The 12,298-nt window shown below is 51.2% G+C and overlaps 3 protein-coding genes across 3 annotated transcripts; 2 read left to right on the top strand and 1 right to left on the bottom strand.

Annotated features, from left to right (window-relative positions):
* Positions 1–327: 327 nt before the first annotated feature.
* On the bottom strand, positions 328–4,582 carry SAPIO_CDS6603 (Uncharacterized protein C11D3.15; the record flags this gene model as incomplete). The annotated part of the gene is made up of 5 exons (XM_016788662.1): positions 328–1,787; positions 1,856–2,339; positions 2,415–2,848; positions 2,952–4,379; positions 4,444–4,582. The coding sequence occupies 5 exons, from the start codon at positions 4,580–4,582 to the stop codon at positions 328–330; spliced, it is 3,945 nt and encodes a 1,314-aa protein (XP_016641706.1).
* An 885-nt stretch (positions 4,583–5,467) lies between these two features.
* SAPIO_CDS6602 (uncharacterized protein) lies at positions 5,468–7,274 on the top strand (the record flags this gene model as incomplete). The annotated part of the gene is made up of 4 exons (XM_016788661.1): positions 5,468–5,534; positions 5,619–5,753; positions 5,861–7,158; positions 7,215–7,274. The coding sequence occupies 4 exons, from the start codon at positions 5,468–5,470 to the stop codon at positions 7,272–7,274; spliced, it is 1,560 nt and encodes a 519-aa protein (XP_016641705.1).
* A 1,387-nt stretch (positions 7,275–8,661) lies between these two features.
* SAPIO_CDS6601 (uncharacterized protein) lies at positions 8,662–10,600 on the top strand (the record flags this gene model as incomplete). The annotated part of the gene is made up of 6 exons (XM_016788660.1): positions 8,662–8,862; positions 8,961–8,986; positions 9,064–9,169; positions 9,251–9,404; positions 9,483–9,680; positions 9,753–10,600. The coding sequence occupies 6 exons, from the start codon at positions 8,662–8,664 to the stop codon at positions 10,598–10,600; spliced, it is 1,533 nt and encodes a 510-aa protein (XP_016641704.1).
* Positions 10,601–12,298: the final 1,698 nt, after the last annotated feature.

Here is a 12,298-nt window from a genome sequence, read left to right as displayed (position 1 = left end):
TCGACGAAGTGGAACTTCAGATTATATAGCTGTAGCAGATCTCTCGCCCAATGCTAGAACACGGTGGAGCAATCTACACCTTACACATACTTTAAACCTTGATTCCAGATGTCATCGGATCTTGACAGATACCCCAGGCCTTATGCCACGACCCTGTCACCTCTCTCTCTTTCCTTCCGAATGTAGTTACTTCGCTAGAGGCGAGAATTACTTTAGCGGTTTATTAAAATAACACGATGTGCGTACGTTTAGATACGATGGCTAGATAACTGTATTGACATAAGTTTTATGCTCTTTATATCCCGATTCTATGCCTACTATTATTGATCAAAAGCCTTCTGGCGCCCAGTTGGCATAGTCGTTCACTCTGACCACCTTGCTATGGATATCTGCCTCCGCAGCTCCATTCGTCCCATTGGCCTTAGTTCCATTGACTCCATTGATCTTGGCGGTAACGGCGCCATAGCCGCCGCCGGAGGGACTATCAATGACTAGCTGGTCGCCAGGCTTCATTCTTACCATATTCCTCTGTCCCAAATTTACCGCCCTGACCGATCCGTCCGCCTGTTTCCGGTTCCAAGTATTCGATCCATGCGCGCCAGGTTCACCACCACGGAGACCGTAAGGCCTCGTCGTCCTTCGCTCGGTGATGACGCTGAAGCTCAGGGGAGCCAAAGCCTCGTACACTCTTCGGATGCCGTCGCCTCCGTTGAAAGTGCCCTTGCCACCGCTTCCCCTTCGGATGCTAAATTCCCTCATCAGTACAGGGTAGCGCTTCTCGACTAATTCCACATCTGTGATACGCGTATTGGTCATGTGCGTATGCACAGCGCTGGCCCCATGCCATGTCGGTCCGGCGCCGGCGCCACCGCAAATCGTCTCGCCGAAGGCGTACTTGAATCCCTTCGTTCGACCACTCTCATCAAGTGATTCACCACCAAAGAAGCCCACGCAGTTCATGCATCCTTGAGATCCTGCTGCCGCTTCAAATGCCTGCAATATAGTATCGCAGATGCGTTGGGAAGTGTGCGTGTTGCCGGCGCAGACGGCTGCATCCGCGGACGGGTTGAGGAAACAGCCCTCGGGGATAATCACGTCAATAGGCGATAGACATCCCTGGTTGAGCGGGATATCCGAGCCAATCATGGCTCGAAGGCAGAAAATAATGCCCGAGTAAGTCAGAGCCCGGGGAGCGTTCATGTTTCCATGCAACTCGGGCGTCGTGCCAGCAAAATCGAACGTGGCGCTCCCGTCTTCCCGAATCCGTACTTCAAGGCAAATCCGAGAGCTGTTGTCCATGTACCCAACAGAGTTAAGTTTACCGTCGGGATATTGCGTTCGTACTCGTTTCAGGAAATTTCGAATGGCAATCTCAGCGTTGGACTGAATGGCGGCCATGTAGAATTGCACAGTCTCCTTGCCGCGCTGCTCAATCAGCTTACGGAGAAGTTTAGCGCCCTTGTTGTTCGCCGCAGCAAAGGAATGAAGATCGGTGATGTTATCACTCAATCGTTGTGTACTATTACACCCTGGTCGCTTGCCTGGCTCGGCGAATAGCTGGGCGATTCCATCTTCGTCGAAGCGTCCGTCACGGATCATAGTGAATGACCGGATAGCCACACCCTCCTGCCACAATTCAGTCGAGTTAGGCGGCATAGATGTGCCTTCTGATCCGCCAATATCGGTGTGGTGGCCGCGAGAAGCAAGGAAGAAGAGAATCTCCTTTCCGCTGTCGTTAAAGACGGGCGTCACGACTGTCAAATCGGGCAAATGTGTTCCTCCGCTCACTATATACATTATTAGCTAGGTATATGAAGAAGTAGATGCCCCTGAATGTGGGCCATGGTTCTCTTACTTGGATGGTTTGTAACGAAAACATCACCGGGCCTCATCTTGTCGCCAACTAGCTCGATTTGGCCCTTCACAGCGTAGCTCATACTGCCTAAGAAGACGGGGACATGCGGCGCATTTGCTACCAAGTCGCCCTGAGGGCTGAAGATGGCGCAGGCAAAGTCCAATCTCTCCTTAATGTTGAGGGAGACGCATGTCTTCTGTAACGCGCGGCCCATCTGCTCAGCAATGCTCATGAAGCGATGTCCGAAGACGGAGAGCTGAACAGGGTCCACGGTCAGGATATCAGATTTCTCAATCTGAGGTGCCCTGACATCAATAACCACATGGCTTGAAAGTATGCGTGCTTTGCATTCAGGGGCCACCACGATGGTTTGCGTGTTGTCGATAATCACAGCCGGTCCGGTCACCAGGTTGCGAGGGGTTATGTCCTTGAGAAGCAAAACGCTTGATTGGTGGAAACCTCCATTCTTGAAATATATCGGGCGCTGGAAGTCCGTCAGTCAAACGAGGCAAAAGGGGAAGGATATATCACCGTTTGCTCAGAGATTAGTTGAACTCACAGTTTCAGTGGCTAGCTTAGCCGCCTCTATGGGGGTGAAGTTGTCGGCTCGAAGCTCACGCTCCAGTACCTCGCTGTCTTTGTTGTTCTCGCGACTAATGCCAATTGTCCGGACGCGGATATCATCGATTAATACTTCGCGATCTTCTGGTAACACGAAGGAAAACTCGCGCAGGTGTTCAGCGATGAACTCTTTCCTCCAGTCGCCATCTGCTGGCTCGAGGATCATGAGGGTGGTATCACTACCACGGTAGCGTAGGTTAAGATATTTTTCATGTTTGATGGCTGCCTCGTCAACGCCCTGCTCGAGAAGCGCCGCTTCGGTTGCCTGACGAAGTTTCTCATGCCGCTCACTAATACTTGGCAGAGTCTCCGGAGTTAGAACCTCGTTGCAAGGCTCCTGTGCTTCTTGGACAACCTCAGCCAGAGCCATCCCTGCCCATCATCAGTATTGACGCCTATATGCTATAATCCCACCGAAGAACAAACAACAGGGGTGTCTAAGAGTGGCTGTGAGAAAGGGAGGTTCAAAACATACCATATGCTGACAGAAGGCTCGAATATTTATGCATCACAACTCTAGAGATTCCTAGGTTCTCTGCGATCTCGCAGGCGTGCTGCCCTCCCGCACCACCGAAGACAGCGAGGTTGTGCGAATCGATGTCAAAACCACGCGCCTCCGTGAGTGATCGAATTGGCCTGCACATAGTTTCATTCGCAACCTCGATGAATCCCAGGGCAACCTCTTCAGGTGTGACAGTTCGACCGGTATCCCTTTGGATATCCTCGGCGAGCTTACCAAACTTTTGCCTTACGATGTCGATATCTAGGGGCTGGTCCTCACTGGGGCCGAATATTTTTGGGAAATATTCCGGCAACAGGCGACCTAACAGCAAATTGGCATCGGTGATCGTAAGAGGGCCCCCTTTTCGGTAGGCTGCCGGCCCAGGATGGGCGCCTGCACTCTCCGGGCCGACTCTGAAAAGTCCGTTCTCCCAGAAGAGAATACTGCCACCGCCTGCCGCGACCGTGTTGATATCTAGCTGGGGACTTTGAATCGTGACACCGGCGGTAGTAGTCTCAAAGACATGGTCGAATGTTCCGCCAAAGCGACTCACGTCCGTGGAGGTCCCTCCCATATCGAACCCGACGATGGGGGTCTGGCCGTCATAAGACGTTCTGGCGAAACCAACGAGGCCGCCCGCGGGTCCGCTGAGAATTCCCTTCATGCCGCTAAAGGACTTGTAGTTAACCAGACCGCCGTCGCTTTGCATAAACTCACACCGGAGACCGTCAAGATTGCCACCTTCAAAACCAGCCGCGAAGCCCGCAATATACTTGTTCGTCTGCGGCGTAAGATAGGCATCTGCAGAAGCTGTCCCGCCTCGGGAGACCATCTTGACCATATTCGCACCTACGGCGGATGACAGAGAGACATGCTCAAACCCAAGTTCCTTGGCTATAGCTTCAACTCGCCACTCGTGGTCGGGAAAGAGGAATGAATGCGCCAGGCACACAGCAACAGTGGTATACCCTTGATCTTTTAGACGTTGAAGCGACGCTCTGGTCGTTTCCTCGTTGAGTCTCTCCAGGACGCGAATGAGCTCGCCACCGACACCCTTTACAACCTCGCCCTGTAGGACTTTTCGGGCGCCATTGATTCGATCTGGCTCCTCGTCGTAGTGCTCGATGGTAACTCGCTCGTCAATTTCAACCACGGCATCATACAAGACGGCGGCTTTCCGGATGTCAAGGGCAAAGATATCCGGACGCTGTTGTGAGCCGATCTCCAGGACGTCTCTGTGGCCCTTAGTTACCAAGAAGGCGTGGCGGCTACCCTTTCGCTCGAGAAGCGCGTTCGTTGCGACCGTGGTTCCCATGCGGATCGCACGGATGGGCTTCTTCGGCAACGGCTCTGACTTGGGAATTTCTTGTCCAAGATAATGCTCAAGAACTCTTCGGACGCCTGCAGTCTGCCGTCAGAAACGAATTATAACCGGCAAGTTGCAGCTGCGACTTGGAGCACTGACCTTCAGTGGGAGCATCTTTATAGTGATCGGGATCCACGGAAAGCAGCTTGAAAACGAGATCCGGCTTGCCCTCCACCGACGCCCACACATCGGTGAAGGTGCCGCCACGATCAATCGCAATGAGGATAGAGTCCTCCATTATTTCTAAGTTTGAGACTTGTGTCATGCCAGGCGCTTCTTCCCCGTTCCGCTAACAGGGGCGTGGACTCAAGTGGAATCCGGGCAGGATTTGAAAATTCGCGGAGTCAAAACGAGAGGAAGTGTTGAATATAGTATGCAGTTTCTAAATTGATTGACCGTGGTTTTTGACCCTGAGGCTTGACGTTGTGAATACAATCAAACGTCATATTTATATCTAGTTTTCTGTATCCTTAACTCGTCTGCTCTTATATCTTTTCAGCTCGAAACGACCTTCTCTTTGGGGTTCCCGGTGAGGGGCAGTTTTCTTTGGCCCTCCCGCCGGCGAGTTCGGATATCACAAGACCCCTCACAGGACCCGTCGCAGCATGCCCAAGCTGCTCCACTTTGGGGGTGCTCGCCACTCGTCGAAGAAGGATTAGGTGTTAGGGTGAGGGCCTATCCTACTTTACACAAAGCAGCCAAGTGGTGGTGATATGGCAATGCAGATAACGGAGGAGCCGAAGCGGGGGATGCGGAGAAGACCTGGAAGGATGCAAGCGGTCCTACCCCTTTACGGTATAGTCTCTAATTATCCCTGAACGATGGAACTTACTACACTAGTGTCCACACAAGAGCCAAGCTTCATCAGGTTCAATGCCGAATCAAGGGTTTGTGTTGGTAAAGGGGCGGTCGTTTCGACCTGCCTCATCAAGTGCCCATATTTAGACCCGGTTATTTCCCCCACCCAGGCTTATCGTGTTGTCCCATCAGCAAATACATCAGTCTGTTACAATCACCTACGCCTTAATCCCCAGCCCTTTCACCTCTTCACTCTAGAGACCCCCGCATGCCTCGCATCCAAGCCGGTTCATTTCCCTCGTGCTAGACATTGACTGTCTCTAATATGCCCCGCCGATCACATCCCGAGACTGTGGAGAAGCGCGGGCGGAACGCGTGCTGGAAGTGCAAAGGTATGAAACCAGCTGTTTGTCCCCAAGAAACGCCGAGCATGAGGAACAGAACCAAAAATAATCCGCTGACGTTGGCATATCCAGAGCGTCGGATTAGATGCACGCTAGAGAGGCCCATCTGCAGCAACTGCGCCCGAGGCAAACACGTGTGCAAGTATGGTCGGAAGCTCTTGTGGAGAGAGGAGGCCCTCGCCAGGGGCATCTGCTTTGGACGACAAGGTGCGTCCACCCCCAGTCTTATTTTCTTTCTACTTGTACTAGCCCGATTTTCCCTTCTTCCCTTCTTCTGGGTGTATCTATAACCTAGTACTCAGATGGACCCGCAGGTATCTCCGGCCGAACTCCTGAGGTCCCGATTATTGTTCACCACATGAGCGCAAGGGCGTTTCAAGGGAAAGTCTACTTTCTGAACATTACTTTGGATGACTATATCGAACCGGGCTGTGGTACGGGGCCAGCTGAGCTTGGCCAAAATGAGCAAGCAAAGTGCACCGGCGAAGGTCTGGGAGAGCCTACAAGCGATAGTGAAGACCGGGACGAGGAAATAGGTGCAGTGGAGGAGGACCCGCCATTCGATACCACTACGAACGGCGACCCCGTGTTCCATTCCCCATACCCCTCCCAAGGACTGTCCATGATTCCATCTGCACAGAACTCCACAGACTTTCACCTTTTCGACTTCTTCGTGAGCTGTTTGTGTCCCAACCTCAGCAACTCGACGACAGAAAACCCATACTGGGAGTTCGTCGTGCCGTTATCATTCTCATCTGTCCCTCTATTCCATGCGCTCCTTGCCTGGGCCGGCCATGAAGCCTCCTTCGCGAACCAGGCTGAGAAGTATCGGTACAATGTCGCCTCAGTCAAGTACAAGCTTCGGGCTTTACGGGGATTGAGGAATGAGATCACGGCTATGCAGGGAGAGTGGCTCGATAGACAGGGCAATTCTCCACCGGACAACTGGGCCTCGATCCTGGCAACGATAATTATCCTGTCATGCACAGACATCGCCGAGATGTGCTCCCCAGAGTGGATGGACCACCTGCGTGCCGCCCGTGTCCTCTGCAACTTGGCCTGGCCTAGACGCCCCGGCCTGCCCGACAAGTTTCGCAAATTCTGCGTGATGTGGTTCGTGTCGCACGACATCATGAGCCGCACAGCCTGGATCAGGGAAAACATTTTCGAACCTAGCGAGTGGTTCGCCGGCGACGAAGACACCGAGATTGACCCCATGATTGCGTGTTCGCGTGGACTTCTACAACAAGTTTCGGCGATTGGCACTTTGATCCTAAACCTGCGGGCGAGGAGGGTGACCTTGTCTGAAATTGAAGAAGAGGAGGAAGCGGCGAGTTTTAGGAGACGTCGCGACGCCATCGAAGAAGCGCTGCAGGCCCTACATCAACGAAGCTCTACGGATAGCGACGGCAGCGAGTCTACGGGGGAACTGCTTCAAGTAGCTGAAAGCAAGAGACTGTGCGCTCTCATCTACCTCTACGCTTGTGCTGACGGCGCCACGCCCGCATCACCCGTAATTCAGGGCCTGACGCGTCGGGTCATAGGCATTATGGGCAATCTTACTCCTAAGCCGTCGGTTATCTTTCCTCTTTTCGTTGTGGGTACTATGGGGGTATGTAATGAAGACGATAGACGGCTAGTCCTGGATAAATTTGACACCCTGATCAGGACGAGGTGGATAGCAACGGCAGTAAAAGCACAGGATATAGTCATGAATGTATGGCTTGATAGGGACTTGGGTAGGTGCAGAAAGTGGGAGGACATGGTAGAGACAAGAAGCAAGCTGTTGAGTCTAGCGTAAATACTGACTATAATACGTACAGTGAAATCGCCTACTGTGTTTCATTACAAGATATCATGTAGGAGTCGAATCAGGGATGGCTTTGGGTGAATGTTTCTTGGTTTCGTTTAAACAAGTTGCGGCATCGGGTACCCAGATCGGCACATCTTCAGTATCTTGCGGGTTCCCGAATTGCAACTTATGTTTGTGTAGAATGGGCTTTTACACTCAGCACAGATTGTAGCCTTTAGGCCACAGCCCGCCCAAGTGTGGAGAGGATATTCTCAACCCTTTGACCACATCGAGGACTGTGGCGTTTCGATACGCATTTTGAAATACATCTAGACCGTGGAGAGAAAAACGATGCGCCAGCCCAGACAATCCGCATTGACTCACCTTTAAGCTCCATCACGATGGGAATCCTGGTATCTGCCTCCGGACAAGTGACTTGGACAAAGCAATTGATACCAGAATGTATCGTTTCGAGAGGATAGTTGGAGAAAATATATGAACTTACAGCAAAATATGCAACTTTTTTTAATCTGGCAGAAAAAAAAAAAAAAAGGCTGAGGCGATTGAGTGGGCGGTATGGGATTTGCTGATGGAGACAGGGTGATAATGAATTAATGATAAAGCTAGGGTAAGAAAATTTCTTCACTTATTACTACGGAGTACTGGTGGTGGGTCGACTGTTTAGCGATGGCATGCATTGTTTCCTTATCTCACCGGCCGATACAAGAATACTACACCTCGGAAAAGGGCACAGTTGTGTCTCGTCCTATTATCACTATTATCATAGTGGACAGGATCAAACCGATAGTCTCCCTTTTTCCTAATTTGGCCTTAGTGGCCTTGGCATCCACTGTTCACTGGGAAGGTCGAAACGAACCCTCTCATCCCGATTACGAGTGAAGGCTAACTCCAAGTAGAAGCCAACAAAGTCAATCTCCGCAGCTCCGCCTACCCCGATATGTTAGTGTAGTATACATCATTGATCCAATAATGGGAGCCTGTGGGGCTACCCCAGGTCTACAATACTCTTTCATGCAAGCTAGATCCACGCCAACTCATGCCATGCCACCCAACGCTCTAGGTTTTTGTCAACGACCCTGGTCGAGTTTGGTACGACATGCCCCGGCTTTTGTACGGCGATAGGAGGTTTGCCTTGATAGTTAGAGCCCATTATCTCGGTTCCAGCTTATAAAAGCCATCGCTCGATCCTCGACGATCGTCTCTGCCACGCAGTCTGTTTGCACGAATGAATATTCCCAGTCGACCGTCGCTCGCCACCGAAGTTACTCGTTCTTTCATTTAGCTCGTCTTCCATCCATGAGCATGGCTGCCATAAACACAGACGAGAAGAAGGAGGCTGTCTCCAAGGTCCCATCAGCACCATCAGTCGAGGCTCAGAAGTTTGACAACCGCCAAGCAGACCAGGCTGCTCTCTATCTCAACAGCACTGAGCACTATGGGCCTCTCACTGATGCTGAACACAAGAGGGTAATGAGGAAGACTGACTGGATCCTCCTGCCAATGGTACGTAATATAGAATCCTGTTCCTCTATAAACTGGGGGAAGCTGGTGTGTCAAGCCACATCTGGAAATGATGCTGACATCTTTCGTTGATTTATTAGCTCTTCCTTGTGGCTACCCTTGGAGCGTAAGCAGGCCTGCCCGTTATTTCTACGTCTCTATCCAGGCGGGGCGGCAGACCCATTAACACACCTTTATTCACAGCATCGATAAAGTAGCGCTTGGCACGGCAGCTCTCTATGGACTGCGGGAGGATAACGACCTCGTGGGCCAACAGTACAGCTGGCTGGGTTCTATCCTCTCCCTAGGTGTCTGTTATTCCCCCTTTCCTCTCAGCGCCATCACCGTTTCCTGCTGAAAATGGCCAGTGGGCTGACCATGATCGATATAGGCACTTGTTGGCATGTTCCCATCTTCCTGGCTTATCCATCGCTTTCCTAGTGCCAAGTATCTCTGCAGTTGCTCTCTGGGCTGGTCCGCATGTGCCCTGCTTATGGTTGCCTGCAAGAACTTTGCTGGACTAGCAGCCCTTCGATTTCTTATGGGTAAGGCTTAATAAACGCGAATTCTAAGCCACTACAATTTCAGAGTTTCCCGGCTGATCATAATGGGAATTTTGTCAGGCGCACTCGAGGCCATCATCGTGCCAGGTATTTCCTTGATGCTCGCTGGTTTCTACTTGAAAGAGGAACAGCCCCCGCGCAATGCTCTGGTCTTTGCGGCTGCCAGTTCGGTTTTCAACGGTCTTCTGTCTTGGGCTGTTGGCCACATTTCGGATGACGCCCCGCTCGCCATTTGGCAATACCTCTTTCTCCTCGTCGGTAAGTAGATCGAATAACTGAAGCTTCACTTTGACCGTCTCGTAATGTTAATTTGAAAATTTTTTTAACAAGGTTCCATCTCCATGTTATGGTCCATAATCGCGTTGATCTGGCTTCCTAGTACTCCCATGGACGCCTTCTTCCTTACCGAACGAGAAAAGCACCACATGGTCAACCGCTTGGCGGCCAACAAGACGGGAATTGTCAACAACGTTTGGAAATGGGCGCAGGTGTGGGAAGCTGTGATGGACCCAAAGACGTGGCTACTTTTCTTCTTCAACATCGCGCTCAACATCCCGAACGGCGGCCTCATCACCTTCGGCGGTTTGATTATCCAGGGCCTGGGCTACTCCGGTGTTGAAGCATCCCTCCTCACCATGCCCACAGGAGTCATGTCTACCCTCTCATCGTTCGTGTTCTCTCTCCTGTCCGCCAAGTGGAAAAACCGACGCTGTCTGGTCGTCATCTTGGCCTGTCTCGTTCCTATTGTCGGTACCGCCGTCGTCTTTGCCCTCCCGCGCAGCAACCTCGCCGGTCAGATGGTGGGTCTTTATCTCCTGTATACTTACTTCGGCCCGTATGTCGTCGGCATCAGTCTCGCGCAAGCCAATACGGCCGGCCACACGAAGAAGACCGTCGTGTTCGCCATCTTGTACGTTGGGTATGCCGTCGGCAACCTAATCGGACCTCAGACCTTCCGGGCGAACCAAGCGCCTGAGTATGTGGGCGGAACGATTTCGATGATTGTTTGCTACTGCGTGGCCATTGGTCTCATCAGCGTGTACTGGGCTTTAGCAGCATGGCAGAATAGGAAGCGGACCGCTGGTATGGAGTCCGGAAGCGATCAGGAGGAGGACGTAACGGAGGCTTTCCTGGACCAGACTGATTTTGAGCAGAAGAAGTTCTTCTATACTACTTAAGTCAGGATATTAACCGTGGCGAGTGTTTTTTTTTCCACTCGGCCTGTAGTGAGGAGGATAACAGACTGAAGGAATTAGTTTCTATAATATCCGGTCCCGACAATCCCGAGTTAAGACCATGGTGTGAGACTCGATTCACTGTGTGAAATGACACCAGATAGTTGGCCCAGTTAGAGCAAAGTACAGCCTCGAGTCTAGAAAACTGCCATCGAAGATTATCTAGTTTATAGTAAAATGTTGCAGCATGCAATGGCCATGAAGAAGGCCGACAATGCCCACAATGTGCACTGGACGCAATTCCAGTTTCACCCCTGAATACTTCCTTCCAACCCCTCGCACACCTTAAACAACCTGGCAACCTCCACATCATAAAACCTCCTCGTCTCCTCCTGCATGTCATACATGCGACCGAACACCTTCGCCAGATCTGTATCTAGCTGCGTTCTCCTGCCTGCTCGGTAATTGTGGATGATGTTGTCCTCTGAACACTTTACTGCGACCTTCTGGTAGGTTTCGGATAGAATTAATACTTCTATTATGAGGGATATTGCGATGTAGTTGAATTTTGCATACTCAATAAGTCAGTGCAGCATGTCGATTGTGTAAATTGTGTAAAAACTAATAACAAAAGTAGTGCATGTTGAGTGAACGTCCCCCCAAAGGCAGGACACATCGAAGTCTTGAAAATGGAATTGGCTGAGTCTCAACGCTTTCCCCGGGAGGAGCCGTAGGCGAGGTATCAGGATCGCGAAACACGGCATAGGGATAGACTGTAGACACGATTAGTCTTTGCTTAGGCCGCAAAGGGGGAATCGCCAAAGCGCCGAGCACACACAGTTTAGTTGGCCAGCAGGTGGATGCGAATCTTTCATCTAGTACCATCAACAGTTAGGCTTCTGGTGTAGGTAGTAAACCTCGGCGATGAAACTGGGGCTGATCTGGTCAGCAGGAATTAGGTCTGACTACTGTACGGATCGCAGATCGCATACGGCGAGCGGTATGCCGTCGATCACGGGATTAACTGGCTTCTAGATGCTGCGGTGATGTCAACAACGCATAAGTAGCCTCGGCCAGGTAGTATGAACTTGAAAATCCTGAGATGGTAGGACCTATGGAGTGTTTGGTCTTCTCCTCAGGGGTGCAATGGTGAGCGATTCGAGTCCAGGTGATCTCCCTTGTGTGATCTGTCTATAGTTGCTGGCATCTGCAATGCGTGAAACGGCTTAATAGATACAACCACCAGTGTGAACAGCAATATGTAACACCTGAAAGTTACCCTCAGCAATTTCCATTGCTGTTCACTTTCCTAAGCTGCAGCTGAGTCGGGGTGAATCCATGGGTGAGCCTAGCCTACGTCTATCGCACGGCCACAGAGGCCCGGTTTTGGTGCCTTGGCTAAAGTTGCCCTCGATAAAAAAGTGAACTCACCCTCCATAGTATCTTTCTGGGCCCAATTTGGGCTCATATATATACGGCACCTAAGCGCAACTGTAGTGTATATTATCGTTCGACTCATAATTGCCTACTTACCATACAGTACAAGTACAGACAGATATCAAAATCCTCTAGCAGCATAACCATTTATGGGGAAACGGAACACACTACGATCATCCAGCGCGCTATATCGCACCTCAACATTACTAGAGCAACTACAACTACCTGGCAGTAGCTGGCATTGCGAGGCCCTTGTCTCATTTA

The sequence above is a fragment of the Scedosporium apiospermum genome (genome assembly GCF_000732125.1).
Source record: "Scedosporium apiospermum strain IHEM 14462 chromosome Unknown SEQ_SAPIO_0105, whole genome shotgun sequence".
NCBI classification, from domain to species: domain Eukaryota; kingdom Fungi; phylum Ascomycota; class Sordariomycetes; order Microascales; family Microascaceae; genus Scedosporium; species Scedosporium apiospermum.
This window is presented reverse-complemented; position numbering and strand designations above follow the sequence as displayed.